This window comes from Festucalex cinctus, chromosome 4 (genome assembly GCF_051991245.1).
Source record: "Festucalex cinctus isolate MCC-2025b chromosome 4, RoL_Fcin_1.0, whole genome shotgun sequence".
Classification (NCBI taxonomy): domain Eukaryota; kingdom Metazoa; phylum Chordata; class Actinopteri; order Syngnathiformes; family Syngnathidae; genus Festucalex; species Festucalex cinctus.
The window spans coordinates 5,660,783-5,681,838 of record NC_135414.1 but is presented as its reverse complement, the minus strand read 5'-3'; the positions used below and the strand labels follow the sequence as shown (position 1 = coordinate 5,681,838).

At 41.9% G+C, this 21,056-nt stretch overlaps 1 protein-coding gene across 3 annotated transcripts in view; it reads left to right on the top strand.

Annotated features, from left to right (window-relative positions):
* sbf2 (SET binding factor 2) overlaps nucleotides 1–21,056 on the top strand; it is a 120,439-nt gene that overhangs the window by 52,672 nt on the left and 46,711 nt on the right. For all 3 annotated transcript variants that reach the window (XM_077518421.1, XM_077518419.1, XM_077518418.1), the window contains exons 3-15: nucleotides 2,033–2,170; nucleotides 5,617–5,745; nucleotides 5,842–5,952; nucleotides 6,477–6,582; nucleotides 10,927–11,059; nucleotides 11,648–11,756; nucleotides 11,970–12,083; nucleotides 13,250–13,327; nucleotides 13,586–13,699; nucleotides 14,200–14,328; nucleotides 14,438–14,536; nucleotides 20,566–20,770; nucleotides 20,847–20,956. In XM_077518421.1, coding sequence (XP_077374547.1) covers nucleotides 2,033–2,170; nucleotides 5,617–5,745; nucleotides 5,842–5,952; nucleotides 6,477–6,582; nucleotides 10,927–11,059; nucleotides 11,648–11,756; nucleotides 11,970–12,083; nucleotides 13,250–13,327; nucleotides 13,586–13,699; nucleotides 14,200–14,328; nucleotides 14,438–14,536; nucleotides 20,566–20,770; nucleotides 20,847–20,956 — 1,575 coding nt within the window. The remainder of the gene's footprint in view (nucleotides 1–2,032; nucleotides 2,171–5,616; nucleotides 5,746–5,841; nucleotides 5,953–6,476; nucleotides 6,583–10,926; nucleotides 11,060–11,647; nucleotides 11,757–11,969; nucleotides 12,084–13,249; nucleotides 13,328–13,585; nucleotides 13,700–14,199; nucleotides 14,329–14,437; nucleotides 14,537–20,565; nucleotides 20,771–20,846; nucleotides 20,957–21,056) is intronic.

The window sequence follows — 21,056 nt, the reverse complement described above, 5'->3', positions numbered from 1 at the left end:
GGTTAAAATGATAAAATTGTATGGAAAAAAAAAGGTCCCAAAGTTGTATTGTATGTGTTAAAAGAAGCTTTTCTTAACATGACCATGTCACTTCAATCTTAAATGAGCAAATGTAATTGTGACACGTCCTGTTTGCATTCTCCACAGGGGCATTAGAAATGACTGGGGAATATCCTATTGCCCGGTGCAATAAAAGAATTGAACGAGTACTAGCAGAAAGTCTCAAAAGACAGGATGCAATATAATTAATTGGATAAGAACTTCAGATTATACAAGACTGCTGTATGCAGTGCTCAGTTGTCTATTCACTATTTTTTTTGCAATGCAAATTTTCAGCTTACTGTACTTGTTAGTGCACTTTATTAATCCTTGCCCAAGAGTTTGTGGACTTCTACAAGCCTTTATTTACTTATGTTTTATTTTGTCTCATCCATGTGCATACAGTAGCATGACATGGAGTAGTAGATATTTCAGTTTTTTTGGTTTTTTTTTTTTTTGTTATCGGCTCCGTGAGCCGGCACCTTAACGTGGTGGAGGGGTTTGCTTGTCCCAATGATTCTAGGAGCTATGTTGTCTGGGGCTTTATGCCCCTGGCAGGGTCACCCATGGCAAACAGGTCCTAGGTAAGGGGCCAGACTAAGCACGGCTCAGAAGACCCCTTATGATGAGTGATATAAATGGAAGTACGTTTCCCTTGCCCGGACGCGGGTCACCGGGACCCCCCTCTGGAGCCAGGCCTGGAGGCGGGGCTCGTTGGCGAGCGCCTGGTGGCCGGGCCTACACCCATGGTGCCCAGCCGGGCACAGCCCGAAGAGGCAACGTGGGTCCCCCTTTCCCACGGGCTCACCACCGGTGGGAGGGGCCAAAGGGGTCGGGTGCAGAGCAGGCTGGGTGGCAGCCAAAGGCGGAGACCTTGGCGGACCGATCCCCGGCTACAGAAGCTGGCTCTCGGGGCATGGAATGTCACCTCTCTGGCAGGGAAGGAGCCCGAGCTGGTGTGTGAGGCCGAGAAGTTCCGACTAGACATAGTCGGACTCGCCTCCACACACGGCTTGGGCTCTGGTACCAGTCCTCTCGAGAGGGGTTGGACTCTCTTCCACTCTGGAGTTGCCCACGGTGAGAGGCGCAGAGCAGGTGTGGGCATACTTATTGCCCCCCGGCTCGGCGCCTGTAAGTTGGGGTTCACCCCGGTAGACGAGAGGGTAGCATCCCTCCGCCTTCGGGTGGGGGGACGGGCCCTGACTGTTGTTTGTGCATATGCACCGAACAGCAGTTCAGAGTACCCACCCTTTTTGGAGTCCTTGAAGGGTGTGCTGGAGAGCGCTCCCCCTGGGGACTCCCTCGTCCTGCTGGGGGACTTCAACGCTCACGTGGGCAATGATAGTGAGACCTGGAGGGGCGTGATTGGGAGGAACGGCCCCCCCCCCCTGATCGGAACCCGAGCGGTGTTCTGTTATTGGACTTCTGTGCTCGCCACGCTCTGTCCATAACAAACACCATGTTAAAACATAAGGGTGTCCATATGTGCACTTGGCACTAGGACACCCTAGGCTGCAGTTCGGATGCCTCCTGGACGCCTCCCTGGGGAGGTGTTCCGGGCTTGTCCCACCGGCGGGAGGCCCCAGGGGACGACCCAGGACACGCTGGAGAGACTATGTCTCTCGGCTGGCCTGGGAACGCCTTGGGATCCCACCGGCGGAGCTGGTTGAAGTGGCTGGGGAGAGGGAGGTCTGGGTTTCCCTCCTGAAGCTGCTGCCCCCGTGACCCGACCCCGGATAAGCGGAAGAAGATGGATGGATGGATGGTTATCGGTCTTGAAAAATATAAATGCATTGGTGTCCCCGTGTCGGCATAAAAAAAAACAATATTGTGCATTGTGCAACCCTACTCAAAAGACAATCGGCAAGCATTGCACACATTAGGCACTTAATCACTTTGTTTCTTTGTACTACAAATATGTCTTGCTGCTGTTATTTACCGGTAACTTTATTTGTACAACATTTTACAGCCATAGTATCCATTACTTTTACAGTTCTGCCAGCCAGGAGGTTGGAAGCTGTCCAGAGACAGAAAAGCACCCACCTTCTTCACTGTCGTGCTGACGGATATAGAATCTGACAGACACTACTGCTCCTGCCTCACTTTTTATGAGGCTGAGGTCAATCTGCAGGTAAGATTGCATACATTTCCTTTAAACCTTTTCATTACATCCCTTTCGTTGTATACCAATAAACCTTTTCCCCATGATGTTACATATGCTTCTGTCTAAGTGGCCGTAGCACTGATTGCACCACGAGTAAACAAATCTTATCATGTCATCAAAACAAGGAAGAGCAAATTAGAAAACAGGGTAAATGGCTTGAATGATGATTTTAGCTTTCTTCTCTACGCCGTTGTTTGCATGTGTGACATGCTAGTTAGTTAGCTGGCAGGGTAGCTATTATATTTTGATTAATTACTCAGTCAACTGAACCAAGATTTCATACATACCTATGGAAAAATATTCTCCAAAAACCCGTTGATGGAAGTCTGTCTCTCTCTAGACGTTTTCTGCATAAGGGTAGTCACGCAATCTTCTCTGTACAAATATTTCCACTCAATTTATCCTCCTCACCCACAGGTTACTTTTTTTTCAGGTAAATAAAAATAACAATAGAAATAAACCTTTTGGAGTATATTCTGGAGGCCCATCTCGAAACAAAGCAAGTTATCTTTGTTTCCAGTTCAAGTCAGTGGCAGTCATTGACCTTTTATTGTTAGCCTGTTCTGTTTGCAGTCTTACACGGCCCATGCCAGAACACTGGCATGTTCAACACATGATGTGGTATGCTTTGCATCATGAGTTGTTCATTTCCTACTCCTACTCTTCTCTTCCAATCATCCTGATATAAGTTGGCCTTTGTTTCATCTACACTATTCAAATAATTTTTTTGTCTTACGTAATCATCCGATTCTTTTGATGGTCATGAGCTTTTTAATCATCGACCAAACTTTTGATCTTCATGCTCTACTATAGATTTATAGTGTTTTCACAACCTCATGATGTCCTCCTTCATTTGCATTGAGATCTCAATGGACTTCAAATGTGTTAGTTGATAAAATCACTCTTTGAGTATAAATATTTCTGGACCTAAGGGTACATCAATTTGTGTGATACATACTCAAGAAGATCCTGAAAAACTGTGAGCCAGTCACCTTCTTACTCCTGAACTGCTGCACGGGCCTCATTAATCCTGATCTAATGAAATCTGACATCTCAGGCTCCTCACCCTTTAATATATTGCCACAATAGTAAAATTATTTTTGTTGAACTCACAATGAATCTTAAGTACCTTTAGTTTGGTATGTCGCCTTTATAATGCTTATCAACCATCAGGGGTTTTTGGTTGAACAATGAGATTGTTGTTGATGTTGTTTTGTTTTGTTTTGTTTTTTTTAATTTTCTTCAGCTCTTTGTTTTTACTTGAGGAACACACATGCATGACATTGTCCAGAATTAGGATTAAACAGTCTAGATGAATCCAACCTAATAAAGGGCGTGCTGGATGTTGATGGTTAAAGATACAATGAACCTGTGCTCACTCTCCTCTTTTGGATTCACTCATGCATGCAAGCAAGCCGACATCCTCATCTATCATTGATCACAACAGATTGGATTGTGCTTGATTGGTGTATGATTATGAATGACCTCGTTAAATTCTCTCCCTGCCAAAAAGCCCACAGAATACCAAAGTAATTGTTTCACTGTGTTGGCCTTTGTGAGAAGCCTCCAATGGCTCCTGTCATTCTGCCCATTGTGACTTCACATCCTTTAACATGTGCACGGCAGTCGTCAATCACATTCCAGTTTGGTCAGCAAATCATTGTTTAGGTAATTTTTGAGATTCTCATACAAGAAGTATGTGTCACGTCTCAAAAAGTGGGCAAGTCACTGCAGAGGAATCTACCTCATAAACAATCGTTAATGATCTCTTCTTTTCTTTTTTTAACCTCACAAATAAATTGTGTTCTGTGAATCAGACCATAATTACTTTCATCCCTCCTTTTGTACAACCAAGTTGCATTTCCCCAGTGTTTTTTTGTTTTTTGTCTTTTTTTTTTTTTTAACCCACATTGGGCAAATTACCACATCAAAGACAGAAAATAACCAAAAATAGCCCTTTTGTTTTGCAGAGGAGCCAAATGACATCCGTTGTTGTTTGTCGCTAGCTGTTAGTTTTTCAGCTGTGTAACACACTGCAGGCCATCATCAGGATCATCTTTTTTTCTGTAATTTGTGCCTCAGTAGTAGTATACATTCTTAAGGCCTGACTCAAATAGTGGGTGCTTTATTTATGTACTATGCAGTAATTTATTTACAAACATTTACCTCACTTTGTTTTGTAGCCGTTGTGCTGATGCAATCCCTGAAAACTCCACATACATGTCAGTTCCTTCTCTGTGTCAAGGTCCCACCTTCTAATCTTTTAAGGAAAGTCACGGGACCGGCAAGTAGGCTGTAAATTCAGCCAAAGTTCCACACCAGAAGCAGGCAGTTTCTTAAAATAAACAGCCTATCAATAAAAGCATTAAAAGCTACACTCAATGGCCTTATTTTCCCAAGCAGATTTGTTCTGTGAAAACATGCCCATTACATTTTTATCTACTCAAATTGTTCTCTTATCCAGCCACTTGACTGTAAATTAAATGCAACTATATTTCTTACACATTTCCTTCAGCTTGATAAGGAGCCAGGGCTATATTTGGCCTTGTCCCGACATCATACTCCAGCAAAACAAACACACATTCCTCAGTTCTACGTAAGGCATGAAGATCTTCTTGAAACGTGACATTGTTTAAACAGGCTTTACTCTAAATGAATCCTTATCTGAATAATCAGATTTCCGAGAGTCCAGACAGGTGGCAGAGGAATGTTTTGCCTCTAATAATTGAACCAAATCCTAAAAATAACGGTGAAATGGGATCCCCGTCTGAATGAGATATGTTCAAACTCTTCTGGCATGTTTTCACTGAGTGAAGAAATATACTAGATTTTGATAAGGGCTTTAGTCAAGAATGAGCACTCCTGGCTGAGGATCCACCAAAGATTACTTGTTCATTGAGCATGTTACATTTTTTATCACAGCTGACATTTAAGTTATGATTATTTCTAAATTCATTAATCACAATTTGCAAGTCGTTTTTGCCAACATGATGCAAGTTAAGTTTAAATATTGTGCAATGATTAGCGTCTTTTAGTCCACTAATATTTCTGAAGTTCTGCACTTTTCTGTGTTAGTGGGACCCAGCATTAATCTTGTTTTGTTTTATTGTCTAAATGTTCAATCTTTTAATAGAATAGAATTTATAAATCAGTACTAAAAAAAATCCCCTTAGCCAGCCAGGATCTTGGCCAGTCTAATGTGCGTTGTATTACTTCCACCAAAATTTGTATGTTTTCTGCCTCATTTTTGCCAACAATAAAATGACAATGTTCTTTATTTTAAGGGTATTTCAAGATGTAAATTTTAAATTGTGTTGGCATGTCCCAGTTCTTTGTTTGAAAGTCAAAGGCACTATGTTAAATTTTTGATTAAAATGCTTTTTTTTTCTTTTTCTTTTTTTTTTTCATCCCAGGGATCTAAAAGTATTGAGGTTGACGAAGATGAAGAGGTGGAAGAGGATTGCTTGATCCAGCCAGCTCAAGTGTTTGCACCAAAAAGTCTAATTCTAGTGTCCAGATTGGATCATCCAGAAATATTCAGGGTAACAATTTGGTTTATTTTTAAAACTGTGTTCTGTCTTGTTCAGAAAACTTTCATTTTTTTTTTTTTTATGTCTCTGTGTGTGTTGTCTTACTAGGGTTGTTTGGGACTGATCTACACCGTGCACATTGATAGCCTTACTATCCCTTTAGAGGGTTTGGTGGCCAATCTGTTTATATTTCAGGTTCCTGTCGCTGGTGGATCACAGGTATGTCTTGTTTAAACGATAGTATTTTCTATTGATTTTGATTGTTTATCTTTTGAGTTGGCCATGGCTTACTGATGAAATTTTACAAACAGTGACTCACTACCAGCATTAAGTGTGGCCAAGGTAACCAAAGTTGAAGGTCAAAATAATGAATGTGCTCTTTTTGTCCCAGCTTCAAAATGTCACAGACACATTACTCCAACTAGCACATAGTAAAACCTTACTGACTGGTATGTGAGGAACTGTATGAGTGAAAAAGCTAGATTTTCTTTAGATGTAAAATTTCACTTCTGTTGTGCATCCTAAAAAGTGTATGTCCTGCAATCTACGATGACTGTTGCATCAGCAATTTTTTGCAACAAGCCATCTGTGTTGCACACTTCATGAAGAGTCATTGGCATTTTGGTTGAAGCTGTCTGCCCATGCAGTCCTGACTAGAAAGCTCACTTTGCTGTACCGTTAAATGAATGGGTGTCAAACTACAATGTTTTCTGACCTTTGTTGCTTTGTTTTATACTTCACAGAAGCTGTTTAGCCTGGGAGCAGGCGACAGACAGCTAATCCAGACACCTCTGAATGACACATTACCTGTCACATGCAAGAGTGTTGCTCTGCTCTTTCAGCAGCTAGGTGCGTTCCAACACTGAGTGATCAATTAGAAAATCTTTTGACAGGAAGCCTTCATAATTTATTTCTCATTTAGTCATGTTTATCAGTAACGGTGTAAGGATGGTGTATCATTATATGTGTATCCTTCAGTTTAGATTGCATGGGATGTTGCATTTCTGGGGGTGGGGGTGGGGGGGATTTCAATCTCTTAAAATAATATTTAAAATCATTACTAAAATCTCCACCTTATTTGATTCAACTTAATATCGTTGACATGACGTGGTATAAGTTAAGTCAGTCTTATCAGATTTTAGAGCCCCAATTCTTTTGGCTAAATCACGTGCAGATCTTAGAGTCAGGAGACGTTTGGATTTATTGTATTGTAAACGTGTCTGAGGCAAGCTTATGAGGTTTTGACCTGCCATTATTGATTCTGCAATTTGCTCGAAGCTAGAACAAGCACATGATGAAGATTTGATGCGTTTTGTTGGGCTCATGCTCCATTTGCACAATATTATTAACCTTTGCGTAAGCCATTTGTACGGCCAGTACAGTGCGTGCCGAGTTCACTGTGACTCGTGCAGCTTTTAGGATGTTTATCCGTCACAATATTGCTATTCCACATAGGCCACTAATATAGGTGATGTATGTTATATTTTTAGACTTTGACCTCACTTTTGAAGTAAGCCGACTAGTATCTGTGATCTTGGTGTGAATTAATAACAAAATCTGATTTACAATGGAAAATTGGCACTCGTCTAGCCTCATTTGGAGACAAGAATGTGCTTTTTTGTTATTTTGTGAGTGTGCATGGGGGTACTTACACGATGCACTTAGCAAGGTCATGTGGAAGTCATATGTTTGTAGCCAATCTGAGAAAAAAACAAAACAAAACTGTTTTATACTGCCGACTTATTTTGTTGGTCCTTATAAAGCAGACTTAGGAACTTGCATGTGTTGGAAAGGTGCCAATTCATTACTCTTAATGTCATAAAAAGATTCATTCTCCGAAAGTGCTGCCATATTCATGTTTCATTTGCTTGAGTTCAATTCATGTCATTCATAATAAGAATTAGGACGGTCACACTGAACCAGTTCTAGTCTCTGTGCAATTACACCTCCCTCCCTGTCCCTTATTGGCCCACACTTTGACTGTACTGCACTCATCCGCACTTGAGCACATTTGTGTGTGCTCGTTCACCCAGCCATCCATCCATTGAGTTACTTCTGCTTATCCTGGGTCAGGTCGCAGGGTCAGCAGCTTCATCAGGGAAGCTTAGACTTCCCTCTCCTCAGCCACTTCATCCATTCTTCCGTTGGGATGAGACAGCCTCTCCAGCGTGTCCTGGATTTGTCACTGGGGCCCTCACCATCAATTCTAATCAAATGTCTGAGCAACCTCACCTGGATTCTCTTGATGCATAGGAGAAGCAGCTCGACTCTGAGTCTCTATTGGATGACTGAGTTTCTCAAAGTTCTCACCCCAACTAAAGCCCCTGCCTTGCTAAGTGGCACATGCTTGCGAACGTAGCTTGTTCTTTTGGTCATTGAGCTGGCTCTCCTCCTCGACCCGGAGAAGGCACCCCACCTTTTTTCCAACTGAGGACCATGGCCTCAGCTTTGGACGCGCTGATTCTCATCCCAACCGCTTCACACACAGCTGCAAACTGCTCTGTCGAGAGTTGAAGGTCGTGGTATGATGAATACATCAGAATCACATCATCTGCAAAAAGCAGAGATGTAATGCTGAGGTCATCAAATCGGACCCCCATCAACGACACGGCTTCAACATATAAATTCTGTCCAGGCAATGAACATGATCCGTGACAAAGGCTATCCTTGGCGGGAACAGACCTTCATTGGAAATGAGTCTGACTTAACTGCCGGCAATGTGTTGCTCACTGTGCTGTGGGCCTTGATGACAAATGGGGCTAAGTCATGTATTAGTGAGCACTTCATCTTTGCCAAGATAATTCATCCACCTCACAGGTGTGGCATATCAAGATCCTATTTTTGAGGAAGAGTGAATTGTACAATATCATAAATAATATGTGCTACCAAGAAATTCACGTTTTGTAAGTTAGATCAAATCCCCCCCAAATCTTCCTGGTTACCCTCCAAACATACCCTTCCCTACTCAATTTCAACAGATTACTCTTACAAATTTCCATGAAGACATGATGTCCAAATAGGAGCTCTTCTTCCATTCCCTGACATTTACTGTCAGTTTTTTAACAGGCAAGAACAAAAGTACCTGTATGTCTGGACAGTATATCCACCTGCTGTCAGTGCTGCTGTTGTAGCAATAAGTGATGGTTTATAACTGTGCCTGAGACCCTAATCCCTCTTTGATTGGCTGCTCACGTACAGTATTTATTTTTGATCGTTATCCGCAAAGCATGTCCAGTATGACTTGTGTTAATCATTTCTCAGATTCCTCTTCGGTGCTGTCAGTAATTTGTTGGCATCTGATCCGCAAAGAGAAAAAAAACATAGCATTTCCACTAATTTGTCTGCCCTCCTGCCCAAATAAGGATCATAGATAAAAGACGTACAGACTGGAGGCTTGCCACATCTTTCGGTGTGCACAGGTCAATGAAGTCAGCGGAGAGGAATGTGTGTTAAACATGTCACACTGTGGAGGAAGTACAGCCCCCCTGAGCCCCCTGAGGGAGATAAAACCGGCCGTCAAGAGTGTTGCTGTTTGTTTGTTTGTTGCCTTTGTCTCTGCTGTTATCAGGGACTGCTGCTGTCTCTCGTTATTTAAGGCTCGGAAATGTGTCACTGTTTTCATAAGATGAGTAAACACCTGGGTCGGACATTAAGAAGGGGCCTCATCCGTGTAAGGGGAGTTTGCCATATACTTTAGTATACAAATACAAAAAAAAAAATACAAATCTACTCAGAAGAATCAGTTTGCTCATCTTCAACATTTAAAATGATCCCATTTTCCTGTTTGTAGCTGCACTCTGGGGTGCCATACATCCAGCCCCAGTGGGACAGACATGTCTGCTAGTGTTCCTCTTTGTTTTTTCATTCCCATGTGTGATGGATTGATCTGTCAGATGCTTGATAGGAAACAATAACAGGAACTGTAAACATAGAATTCGTCCTGATTGTCATGTTGGTATTAGAAATGTTATTTATAATTTATGTAGGAGTTTCTCATTTCCGTTGGTTGAACAGATATTAATGCTTATGTCATCACGAGTCACCTGTTTAAAAGTTTTTGAATACAGTAGTCGATACAGTCAGCAGAGTGGGATATTTAGTTTATGTACTGTGGTAGTTATTTATTTCCTAAAAGATTAACAGTGTAGCAAAAGTAATTTATGGCCCCCTTGATTAAGTCAGTCATTTTAGTATTAGACTCTGGTCCAACCTGGCATCCAGTTAAACTAGTATATGAGTTATCCGAAGACTTAAGCCCATTAGTGGCATTGTGCATGTTGTTTGTTGAATTTTGTCTATTTTAATGTTGATACTGTTAATTGTTCCTACTTTCTATGTTCCTGAAGTTGTAAAATCACATAAGTAGCTAAGTTTGTTAGATAATTAATTTGGAACAATGCGGCCAACATTACCCTCAACATTACTTCCTACGAGCACCTTATTAATTAATATCTTTTTTAGTGATAGACCGATATGGTTTTTTCAAGGCCGATACCGAGACAGATTATTAGTAGTCAAGGAGACCGATAACCGATATTTAAAGCCAATATTCATTTGCAGTAAAATAGGAAAAAAATTCTTTTAAACAATATTGACAATTTGTTTAAAAAAAATTATAGCAAAAATTGCAGCACTTCCAGGGTCGTTAGCATGTGTTAAGCTAAAGTAATAATAATAATAATAAGAATAATAATAATAATAATAATTAAAACGCAAGTAAATAGCTCCCCAAGTTTTCTAAAATTTCAACATAATTGATTTTTTTTTTAAATAAAAGTGTAAGATTTTTTTTATTTTATTTTATTTTTTTTTTAATAAAGTAGAAATTTAAATAGACCCATAAATGAAAAGTTCCCCATATCTCACTGAGTGACAAATGCATGCTAATATAGCTAATTTGGGGTTTTTGTTCGGGTTCATAAAACGTTTCAAAAGATCTTCCCAGTGAAAAATTGTCTGAATATGTTCTAAATGTGTTTAAATAAAAAATTATTGAACATCATAAAATTCTTGATGAAAACCACAAATTCATTACGTTCACAAGTATTCACTGCTCAGTGAGTTACCAGCTTTATCGGCCTTCAGATTCAAAAAATGGCAGATGCCGATATTTGGCATTTTGACAAATATCGGCACCGATAATCTGCCTATCCCTAATCTTCTTTGTTTTCTTTTATTGTTATCCTGTTCCAGGTATTCACAATGTTTTAAGCCTATTTTGTGCAATTCTGACTGAGCACAAAGTTTTGTTCCACTCCACAAGTTACCAGAGGCTTGGAGAGGCGTGTCGTGCTTTGGAAGCTCTCATGTTTCCCCTGAAATATAGGTGAGTGTTTGCATTGATTTTTTTTTATTTATTTTTTATTTTTTTGGGGTAGGGGGGCACAATCAGCACTATATAATGACATTTTTATTCAACCATTTTATTATCCTGCTGTTGAATCTTGATTTATTTCCGTTTATTATTATTATTATTCTAAGTATGATGTCTTGAAGCATACAATTAGGCCCACCACACACACAGTTACTTGTGTTGCCAGATCCAGATTTTTTTTTTTTTTTTTTTTACTCCCGGTGGGTGCAAGCACCTATACCTGCCAATCCCTGTTATATTACATCTGGGTTTAGCTCATGAAAATGTACAAATGTTTAATTTTGCCAAAGTTCCCAATAAATGATGACAGTCCAATCATTATGATGATGCTATTGCGCAATATTTGCACATTGTGTGTACGTGCAGTTTCTCATGAGTTTACTCATTTGAGAGTCCTTGTGAAAGCCTTTCAACAAAATAATTCCCTGCTGGGAAAGTGCTTTGTGGTGCTCAATCATTCAGTTATTTTTTTTAGCTCCTTTTTCCTGGTCTTGCTTGAAATACAATGAGCATTTTTGTATGAATATCTTGCATCTATAGTTATCCCTACATCCCGATCCTGCCTTCACGCATACTGGAGGTGCTCAGCTCCCCGACTCCCTTTATAATCGGCGTGCACTCCATGTTTCAGAGTGAAATCCAGGATCTGGTGAGTACAGAATGAAATTTCCTAACCTTCCTAACCTGTAAATGGTTTTTAAAATGTGATGATGCAATGTTTACAGTTTCACAAGCACTTTAGTAATCTGCCCGTGTGGAGTTTATAGTTTGATGTCTTCCTGTGCCACGTATTGCTTCTTGCGGTCTTCTCTCCAGGTGCAATAAAACCACCTGATATGTCAGTATTTCATTTTGTCACCAGTTGGATGTCATCATCGCAGACCTGGATGGAGGCACAATAAAAATCCCAGAGTGCATCCACTTGTCTCTACTTCCTGAACCTCTGCTCAGCCAGACACAGGCGGCCTTGTCACTGGTAAGCATGTGCATGCCAATGCATCTTCATCCGTTTTTCCATGAATAACCATAACATTAGGTTCAAAACAAATTATCTCACTCAAAATGTAATAATACATTTCAGCCTTTAAATTTATTTTCACTCTGTTTTGGTCTCGGGACTGTGAAGACTTACTCACAAAAATGTTGTTAAACTTCATGGCAATACCCTTAGTAAAAAATGACCGTGAATAACAGTTAATATTTAAACTCAACACCAAATAGGTTAGTCTTAGGGCTGAGCGATTTTGGAAAAACGTAATTATCACGAATATTTTGATTGATGTTGAAATCATGATGGATAAATATAGAAAATATTGTTTCAAAATGTCATAATTACCAAAACTCAACAACTACTACCCTTTGGCAAGTACAAAATGGCCTTGTAAATGTCATGTGAAATCAAGCCTCTTGCATTTTCATTCTGTCTAATCCACACCTTTACTGCACTGAATCTTTGAAAACATTCAAACCATGAATAAACATCTCCCTTAAATCTTTATCATATTTATATTATCCTATTTTCTAAATCTGTTTTTATTATTTTTTTAATATAAAGTTTGTGTGCGGTAATTATTTTAGTTGTGTGTTTAACTTAATAAAGTCTAACTGGGGTGTCGTTAAACTGAAGCATGCTCAGAAAGGGCAGAATTGTATTACGTCACACACTTTCTGCCAGGTAACATGGCGTGTACTATTCAGGTAGAGGTATCAAAATTAATCGATTAGTTAATATCAAACTATTATCAAATTCATAGACAACTAATAATCAAGTGATTGTTTAGAGCTTAGAGCCTTTAGAGCTGTTTGACTTAAAATGGTCAAAATCTTTGATTTCTGCCGCTCAACAGAAATTATTCTCTGATATCTTTAGTCCTTCATGAAAGCAGACTGATTTTTGTGTTTAGCGAAAATAAGCTATTTGCAGACATCTGCGTTTGCACATACCCCCTGCCGTTCTTTGATTGTAATGTTTTAAGTTCGAGAGAAGCTAACGTCGGAATCATAATTAAGTTTTGTCTACCGATAATTGCCCAGCCCTACTACCTACCTAGTCAATCTCACAATTGAATCTTTAAAAAAATAATATATATGGTCTGCTCCTGTGTCTTGAAAGTCGTTATGCGCTATGTCTGCCTCTTCTAGGTATTGCATCCTGATCTGGAGATTGCAGACAATGCATTCCCTCCGCCTCGCACCGCACCCTTCAACCTCAAATTGTTGGTAAGTCAGCATCACTGTCACATGACTTCCCTTTATCCATAGTTTGACATCTTCCTCCCCCATGAGGAGGATACTACTTATTTCAACAAAAGTCCTCTTATCCCAAAAGGGTAATAATAATAATAGATTCAACAACAACTAACTCATCTAAACCTCCTGATTAATTTATAGTTACAGTGGTGTTGCTTCATAGCTTTCTGATGCGTTGTGTGTGTTTGTGGGGGTGTGCGTGCGTGCGTGTGTGTGTGTATGTGTCAGGACAAGGAGGTGCGGGCTGTCTTTCTCAGGCTGTTTGCACAACTCTTCCAGGGCTACAGGTCATGCCTGCAGCTCATTCGCATCCATTCCGAACCTGTTATTCACTTTCACAAGGTAAGATAACAAGTAACAATTCCATGCAAAATGTTCTAAAACGTAGTTTTCCTGTTAGTCACCAATTGATTGAACTTTTTTAACAAATGCTTAACAGCAAGAACAATTTTCTTTTACACTTCCAGGAATGGTTAGTAAACACGTGTATTAACTTGTGTTCCGAAAATGTGACTAATTCAGTGTTTTTTTTCCTTCCAAAACATGCCATATTTTAGGTATTTTGTTTATATCGGAGGTGTTTCCATTGTAACTCCAGAGCAGATCGTCATCAAAATACCCCACATGGATTGTGTTATAATCATGCTCAGCTTATTTCCCTGAAATCAAATAAATCATGATGCTTCAATTTAAATGCCTTCTTAGGTACAGCTATTTCTGTTGCACAAGAGCTTACACTTGATTATAAAATTTCAGATACTGCTTGAAAGATAATAGGGAAAATATCCTTTAATTATTAACTTTACTGCGTAAGCAACTGTTCTAATTTTGACATTGTTCAGATTGCCTTTCTAGGCCAGCGGGGCCTCATTGAGAACGACTTCCTCACCAAAGTCTTGGATGGCATGGCCTTCGCTGGGTTTGTCTCTGAGCGTGGTCCGCCTTACCGAGCTTGTGATCTCTTTGATGAGGTAAGTTTGAAGTACAATATTGTTCTGTCTTTTGTTATTTACTAGACGAGCCATCCTTGTAACTACAGCATATTACAGTTATTTAGTTTTATTCTCTGTGTTTTTATAGTTGGTGGCCTTAGACATTGAGAAATTTAGGGATGAAGATCTCAACCCTGCGAAGCTGCAGAGGCGCATCAGGGAACTCTCCGAACAGCTATTCAGAAATGTGAGACTGGCAAATTTGTTGTTGTATTAAATATGAAGTGTTTCAATGTTGACCAACATTTCTTCAACTCTCATACCTGGTGCTAATGCTTCTGCATGTAATGTGTCATTATTAGTCATCCTATGTGTTTTAATGGTTCCTTGAGATACGAGTGACCCATCTTACGAGGTTTTCAATATGTGATCTGTTGTTTGTGTTATTTTGCTTGACTTGCTAGCAAATATTGAGTTGTAAGTGCTGCATGAACTCAACTCACTTCACAAGTAGCAGTTTGGCAGATAGTGAAGAAGAAGTCTTGAAAGAAAACGAGGCTTCAAGCTGTTTATCACCACTCCCAATTGTAATTTACAGTCAAATTAAACACAAAAGATAGAGAATTACACGGTGTTTTTAAAACAACCACATACTAGCATTGGCTTAGGAAAGTCCACTTAGCTCAATGCTAACAAACAATGCAAAATGATACAGATGGGCTAACAAATAGTATATGCGTTGGCATTGTAATACCCATTAAGCAACGGATATTTGAATGCAATGTCAGATGATATAACATTACGCACAGGCATATATTCTTTATCCTTTGCAAAATACTATATTTACTGTCAAGAAGAGACCATCTCCGTTTATATCCGTATGTCTGTATTATACTGCCACCCAGTGGCCAAGACAAACACATCAGAAGGAGCAGCACAAAACCAAAATTGTGGCAAAAACGGTTTAATTCTTTACATTCTATTTAATTATATCATTACTGTATGTTTGTATAAAGAGCAATATTAAGTTGTACTATTTTCCTTTTTGAAAAGGACAACTTTTTACAGGTGGGGTGGGGGGGAAGCTTCACCAGATTAATGGCATTTCTATCCATTTCATTGGGAAAGATGCTTTGAGATACGAGTGGTTCAAACTTGAAATTTGTGTCTCAGTTGTTATTTCGCTGGATGCAGAAAAAGCATTCGATAAAGTTAACTGGTCCTTCCTCTTTGCTGTCTTAAATAAATTCGGCTTCGGGGAGTCATTCATTCAATGGGTCTCAATATTATATGATTCTCCTAAAGCTACAGTTACTACTAATGGGATTACATCACAGAGTTTTACTTTACAAAGGGGAACAAGACAAGGGTGCCCAATTTCTCCTTTATTATTTGCTATATTTATTGAGCCGCTTGCATTAGCTATACGTCAGGATAGACGGATCCAAGGAATCCACTCCGGGACAATAGAACATAAAATTAATCTATATGCCGATGATATATTACTCTATTTAGAAGAACCTGCTATTTCGCTAGGGGAAGCATTTAAATTAATAACTAAATTCTCTCACTTATCAGATTACTCTATTAACTGGACAAAATCAACATTATTACCTATTACAGAAAATTCATGGAATCCTACAAGTCAGGATCCACACTACTCCTTTCCTACAGGTAATTTAAAATACTTAGGTGTTAAAATTTCACCTAAGTTAACTGAATTAACTTCTTTAAATTTTTCACCATTATTGGATAGTATCCGTAGTGACCTGGAACGCTGGAATAATCTTCCGATCTCTTTAATAGGACGGATAGCTACTATAAAAATGAAAGTTTTACCAAAGATTAATTATTTATTTTCAATGATTCCATTTAAACCTACGTCTAACTGGTTCCAATCGCTGGACTCTGCTATCATAAAATTCTATTGGAATAAAAAAAAAGCCAAAATTAGTCTATCTACTCTTCAGGAAAGTAAATCTAAAGGAGGTTTAGAGGCACCAAACTTTATGTACTATTATCTAGCTAATCAACTACAATATCTTGTGCTATGGACACAACCCAACAGAGATACTAACTGTTGGTTGGAATTGGAGCAGAAGGATTGTAATAATCTTAGACTGTCAGATTTACTCTTTATTACAAAATCAATAAGACGACATAATTGTTTTAAAAACCCAATGATAGCCGCCACCCTGACTGCCTGGTGGAAGGCATTAGAAATTACAAACTCCCAATTGGCGCCCTGTGGGCTCTCTCCCATTTGGCATAACCCCGACTTTCAACTTAATAATCAGTCGTTCCATTTAAGCCTATGGGAGCAGAAAGGAATTACACACCTTCATCATCTTTTCTCAGATAATAAGTTTATATCATATACAAACTTGGTCCAGAAATATGAAATAAAAAAGGGAAATTTCTTACATTATCTGCAAGTTAAAAATATGGTTAAGAAACAAATCCCAACACTTCAAGATACGCTCCAACTGCCTGTCTTAGCTAAAGATATTATAAAGCTTTCTCCAACAACAATAAAGAAAATATCAAAAATATATAAGTTATTTTTATACACAAATAAAACGTATTTACCGACTTTAAAATGGGAAAAAGACTTGTCTATAGTTCCGGAACCAGACTTTTGGACCCAAATCTGTGAAAATGTATTTAAAATGACCAAACAGACAAATTTGCAACTTATCCAATATAAGATACTTCATAGAACATATATTACACAATATATGATGAAAAAAATGGGACTCTCTGACTCCGACATTTGTCTCCAGTGCTCACAAAACACTGCCGATACTTATCTTCATGCTTTATGGTCATGTACTCCAGTGCTGCATTTCTGGACTAAAATCTTGGAAAAGCTCGCTGATATATTAAACTGTAGGCTTCCTTTATCTCCAAGACTGTGTTTACTAGGTGACTTAACAATAACTGAGCGACCATGTAAACAATCTCAATCTATATTTATAGCCCTTACTATTGCTAAAAAAATAATCCTTGTCAATTGGAAAAATAAACAATCTCTAAATATCGACCACTGGTTAAACTTACTAATAAATTATATCTCAATGGAAAAAATCTCTGCCTTAAATAAAAATCAAGTATCAAGATTTAAACAAATATGGTCTATGTACATAGAATATTTTAATCTCAATTTGGCAACTTAATCCTGCCAAGATTCTGCCTGTTAACGAGAGCCACCACATCGTTACAACTTCTGTTTTCGCTGCTCCTGTATTTGGTATTTTGTATCTGATTGTTTTTATTTTTATATAGTCAGGAACCTAGTTGCTGCTAGTGGGCTCGAGCATACCACACTATACGACACTATACTCAATAACTCCTTAAGATCTATTTCTAGTGGGCACTAAGCATCAACACTTGGTGTTACTGCATGCTAATTAGTCAATTTTCTTGACGCCGTCCCCTGTGGTCGGGCGGGGGTGGTTCTGCCCCCCCCCCCCCCCCCCCCCGTTGTCTGCTCGGTGGCGGTTGCGTCTTGGCCGCTCCCTGGGCCCCCTGTGGGGTGCGGTGTTGGGGTGCTTCCCCTGGTGCCCGGGGCGGTGCCGTCCCGGCGCGGTCCGCTGCTCCGTGCCCGGCGGCGCGGTTCGGGGTGGGTGGGCCTCCGGTGTGCCCCGTGGTTCCCTCTCCCCTCCCCCTTCCTCCCCCCCGTCGCCTCTCCCTCCTCGCCTCCTCCCGCCCATCCTCCTCTGCCTCCCGGTCCCTTTTCCCTTGTCGCCCTCCCTCCTCCTCTCCCCCCCCGCCTCCTGCCCTGCAGCCGCCCTTTCGCCTTCTTGTCGTCTTCTCCCCGCTTCCCCCGCCCCCCCCCCCCCTTCCCTGTCTGCCCTGCGGCCCCTCCCCCTCCCTCTCCCTGGGCCTGGGGCTCCCTCCCCGGCCCGGGCGTCGGGCTCCGGGGGCCGGGCGAGGGTTTGGGGCCTGCCCCGCTCCGGTATAACTCCTGGTGCCCCGGGCGGGCCCCGGTGGCTGGTGGGCTGTCCGGTAGCCCTGCTGCGCTGGCTGTCCGCCCATTGTGGTGCCGGGTGGATGAGGTGGGGGGCGGCGGGGGGTGGGGGTGCTGGGGGGCGGGCGTGCCACCTACACCCGCCGGGTTGGGTGAGGCCCCGCTGGTCGCTCCTCTTACTCACTTCACTAGCTTGCACTATACACTTTGTAAATATACACATAGGGCACACAACACATTTCTTGGTGGGGTGGGGAAGGGTGGAAACACCGTCTTCACCCTTCAACTCCCCTCCAATTTTAATGCACCTCACGTCCAAGGGGAGGGGTGAGTTGGGGCGGGGAGCCATCAGAGGGGATGGACTGCAGTGCCTGGCAGCGCTGTGGTCCCCCCCATTTGTGTCCCTGCCCCACCACTTTGTCCCTCCATTCCCTTTTTTAATGCACCACACATATACATATTCATTTTTTGGGGGGGGATACGGGTGTGTCGGAGTAGGGGAAATTTTTTCCCTCTGCTCCGACTCACCTGCTCCCAATTTTAATGCACCACACGCACACACTTGTATATACACTGGGTGGGGCCACATTCACGGTGTAAGGGTAGAGCTCGCCAGTCGGCGAGCTGGCGGACTCAGTAACAGGGTTAGGTGTCACTTGTACTCTGGCGTGACGACCGGGGCCTCTCCCCACCGGGCTCGGTGTTCTGGTGTCCCGCCTTCTCCCCTGGTGCTTCCTCCTCTGCTTCCCCCCTCCCGCCGCGGTGCAAATCTCGCGCGGCTGGAGGTGGGGTGGGCACATCTTCCCTCTCTGCGCTGCTGCCCGGTGCCGGTTTCCGGGGGGGGGTGGGGGGTTCTCGCGGGGGGCCGGGTTCGCGGGGGGGGGGGTGGCGGCCGTCGGGGGGGGGGCGGCTTGTTTGGGGGGGGGGTGGAGGTATGGGTGGGTGGGGGGTTGGGTGCTGGGGGTCGGGGTGTGTTCGGGGGTTTGGGGGTCGGGGGTGGTGGGGCCTGGGTCGTGGTGGATGGCGGGTTTGGGTGGGGTGCGGGGGGGGTCGTGGGGGGATGGGGGCTGGGGACCGGTGGGGCGCTGTGGGGGCCCGCTGGGCCTCGTTCTGCGGCCTTGGGCTCGGGGGTGTGGGCCGGGGCTGGGGCGGGGGTGTTCCGGGTATCTGGGTCGGCTCGCTGACCGGTGTCCGCTCGGGTGGCTTGGGGGTGGCCTTGGTGCTGCCGCGGCCTGGGGATTCCGGGGGGGGTGGGGGGGGGGGGGGGGGGGTGCTCGCTTTGCTGGACCGCGGTTGACGGCTTCTCTCTTTGGTGGTGGTCCTTATGCATGCCAGATCCGTCGCACCAGCATCTACTGAAACTCAACAGAAGTACCCTCTCCCTCCCACAGCCCCTTGAATCAGTTGGTGCTGGTGTCTGTGGTTCTCACTTTTCTTTATCTATCCTTCCCTCCTTCCTCTCTTTAGTTTTTCCTCTGGTCACTTGAGATCTTAATTTATTAGAAGTATGAGGTTTCTGGGGTTGGCATAAGACTCCGGTTTTGTAACCACGCAGGAGGGGTCTTGTTGGTGCTGGACTTCACTTTGATGGATTGGATGTACTGGCTTCTATTGATCTCACTCTGCCTTATCGATCCTTCCCTCCTTCCTCTCTTTAGTTTTTCCTCTGGGCTCTTGAGATCTCGCTAAATTTGCTGGAATTTAGAGGCTTCCGGGGTTGGCGTAAGACTTTGATTTTGTAATCATGGGGAAGGCAGGAAGTGTTTGGTCGGTGCTGGATGTCACTTTGATTTACCTTTCTTTTCTCTTTATTTCTTTTTTTTCTGACCTTTTCTCTGGTCTCCTGACCATTTAAATCTCACGACTCTGGCAAGATTCTGAAGTACCTGGTTAAGGCGAAGGGTAATGGGATATTTATAAGGTTTTAGGTGAATGAATGAGTATAAATTTATACGTATTTGCACGCACGCACGCAAACGCACGCAAACGCACACACGCAAACGCACGCACGCACGCAAACGCACGCACGCAAACGCACGCACACATACACACACACAAAAAAAAAAAAAAAAAAAAAAAAAAAAAAAAAAAAGGAAAAGAGCAATGATGACAAGACGTTGAATCGGTAAGACTACCGAATGAACAATTCTGAGCTCTTCAAAAAAAAAAAAAAAAAAAAAAAAAAAAAAAAAAAAAAAAAAAAAAAAAAAGAAATTTGTGTCTCAAGGCACAACTGTATGTGATTTTAATACATTGGTCAGTCACTCTTAATAATTGGGTTTTCCTTGCGTGTGTTTTTTCGTTAGGAGAGTCCAAACCCCCACATGGCATTCCAGAAAGTGCCTAGACCATCAGAGGGTTCACACCTTCGCGTGCATCAGGTACCCTTCCCCCTGTTGTGTGACAATCAAGTGGAGAAGCTGCTGCAGGAGGGTTTAGCCAAACACACCAATGCCCCTCCTTTAGCACGTCCAGAAAAGAAATGTGTTGTACCTGCTGGTCCTCCTGTCGGTATGATCACTGTCATGATATCAGAACTCGTCCTTAATATTAAGATTTTGAGTAATTTCTTATCTCTGTTTTACAGTGTCCATTGTAGGAAAGACTGGCTCTGTGTTTAACAGTGCTCGCAGGCTTGAGGTAGTGAGGAGCTGCATAGCCTTCATCTTTGAAAACAAGACCCTCGAGACTGAAAAGGTTCAGTGTACAATCATTCAATTTGATTCATTTATTTATTATTCACTATTTATTATGTATTTGTATATTGGCTCCCAGATTAGAATTTCTCCAACGTTTT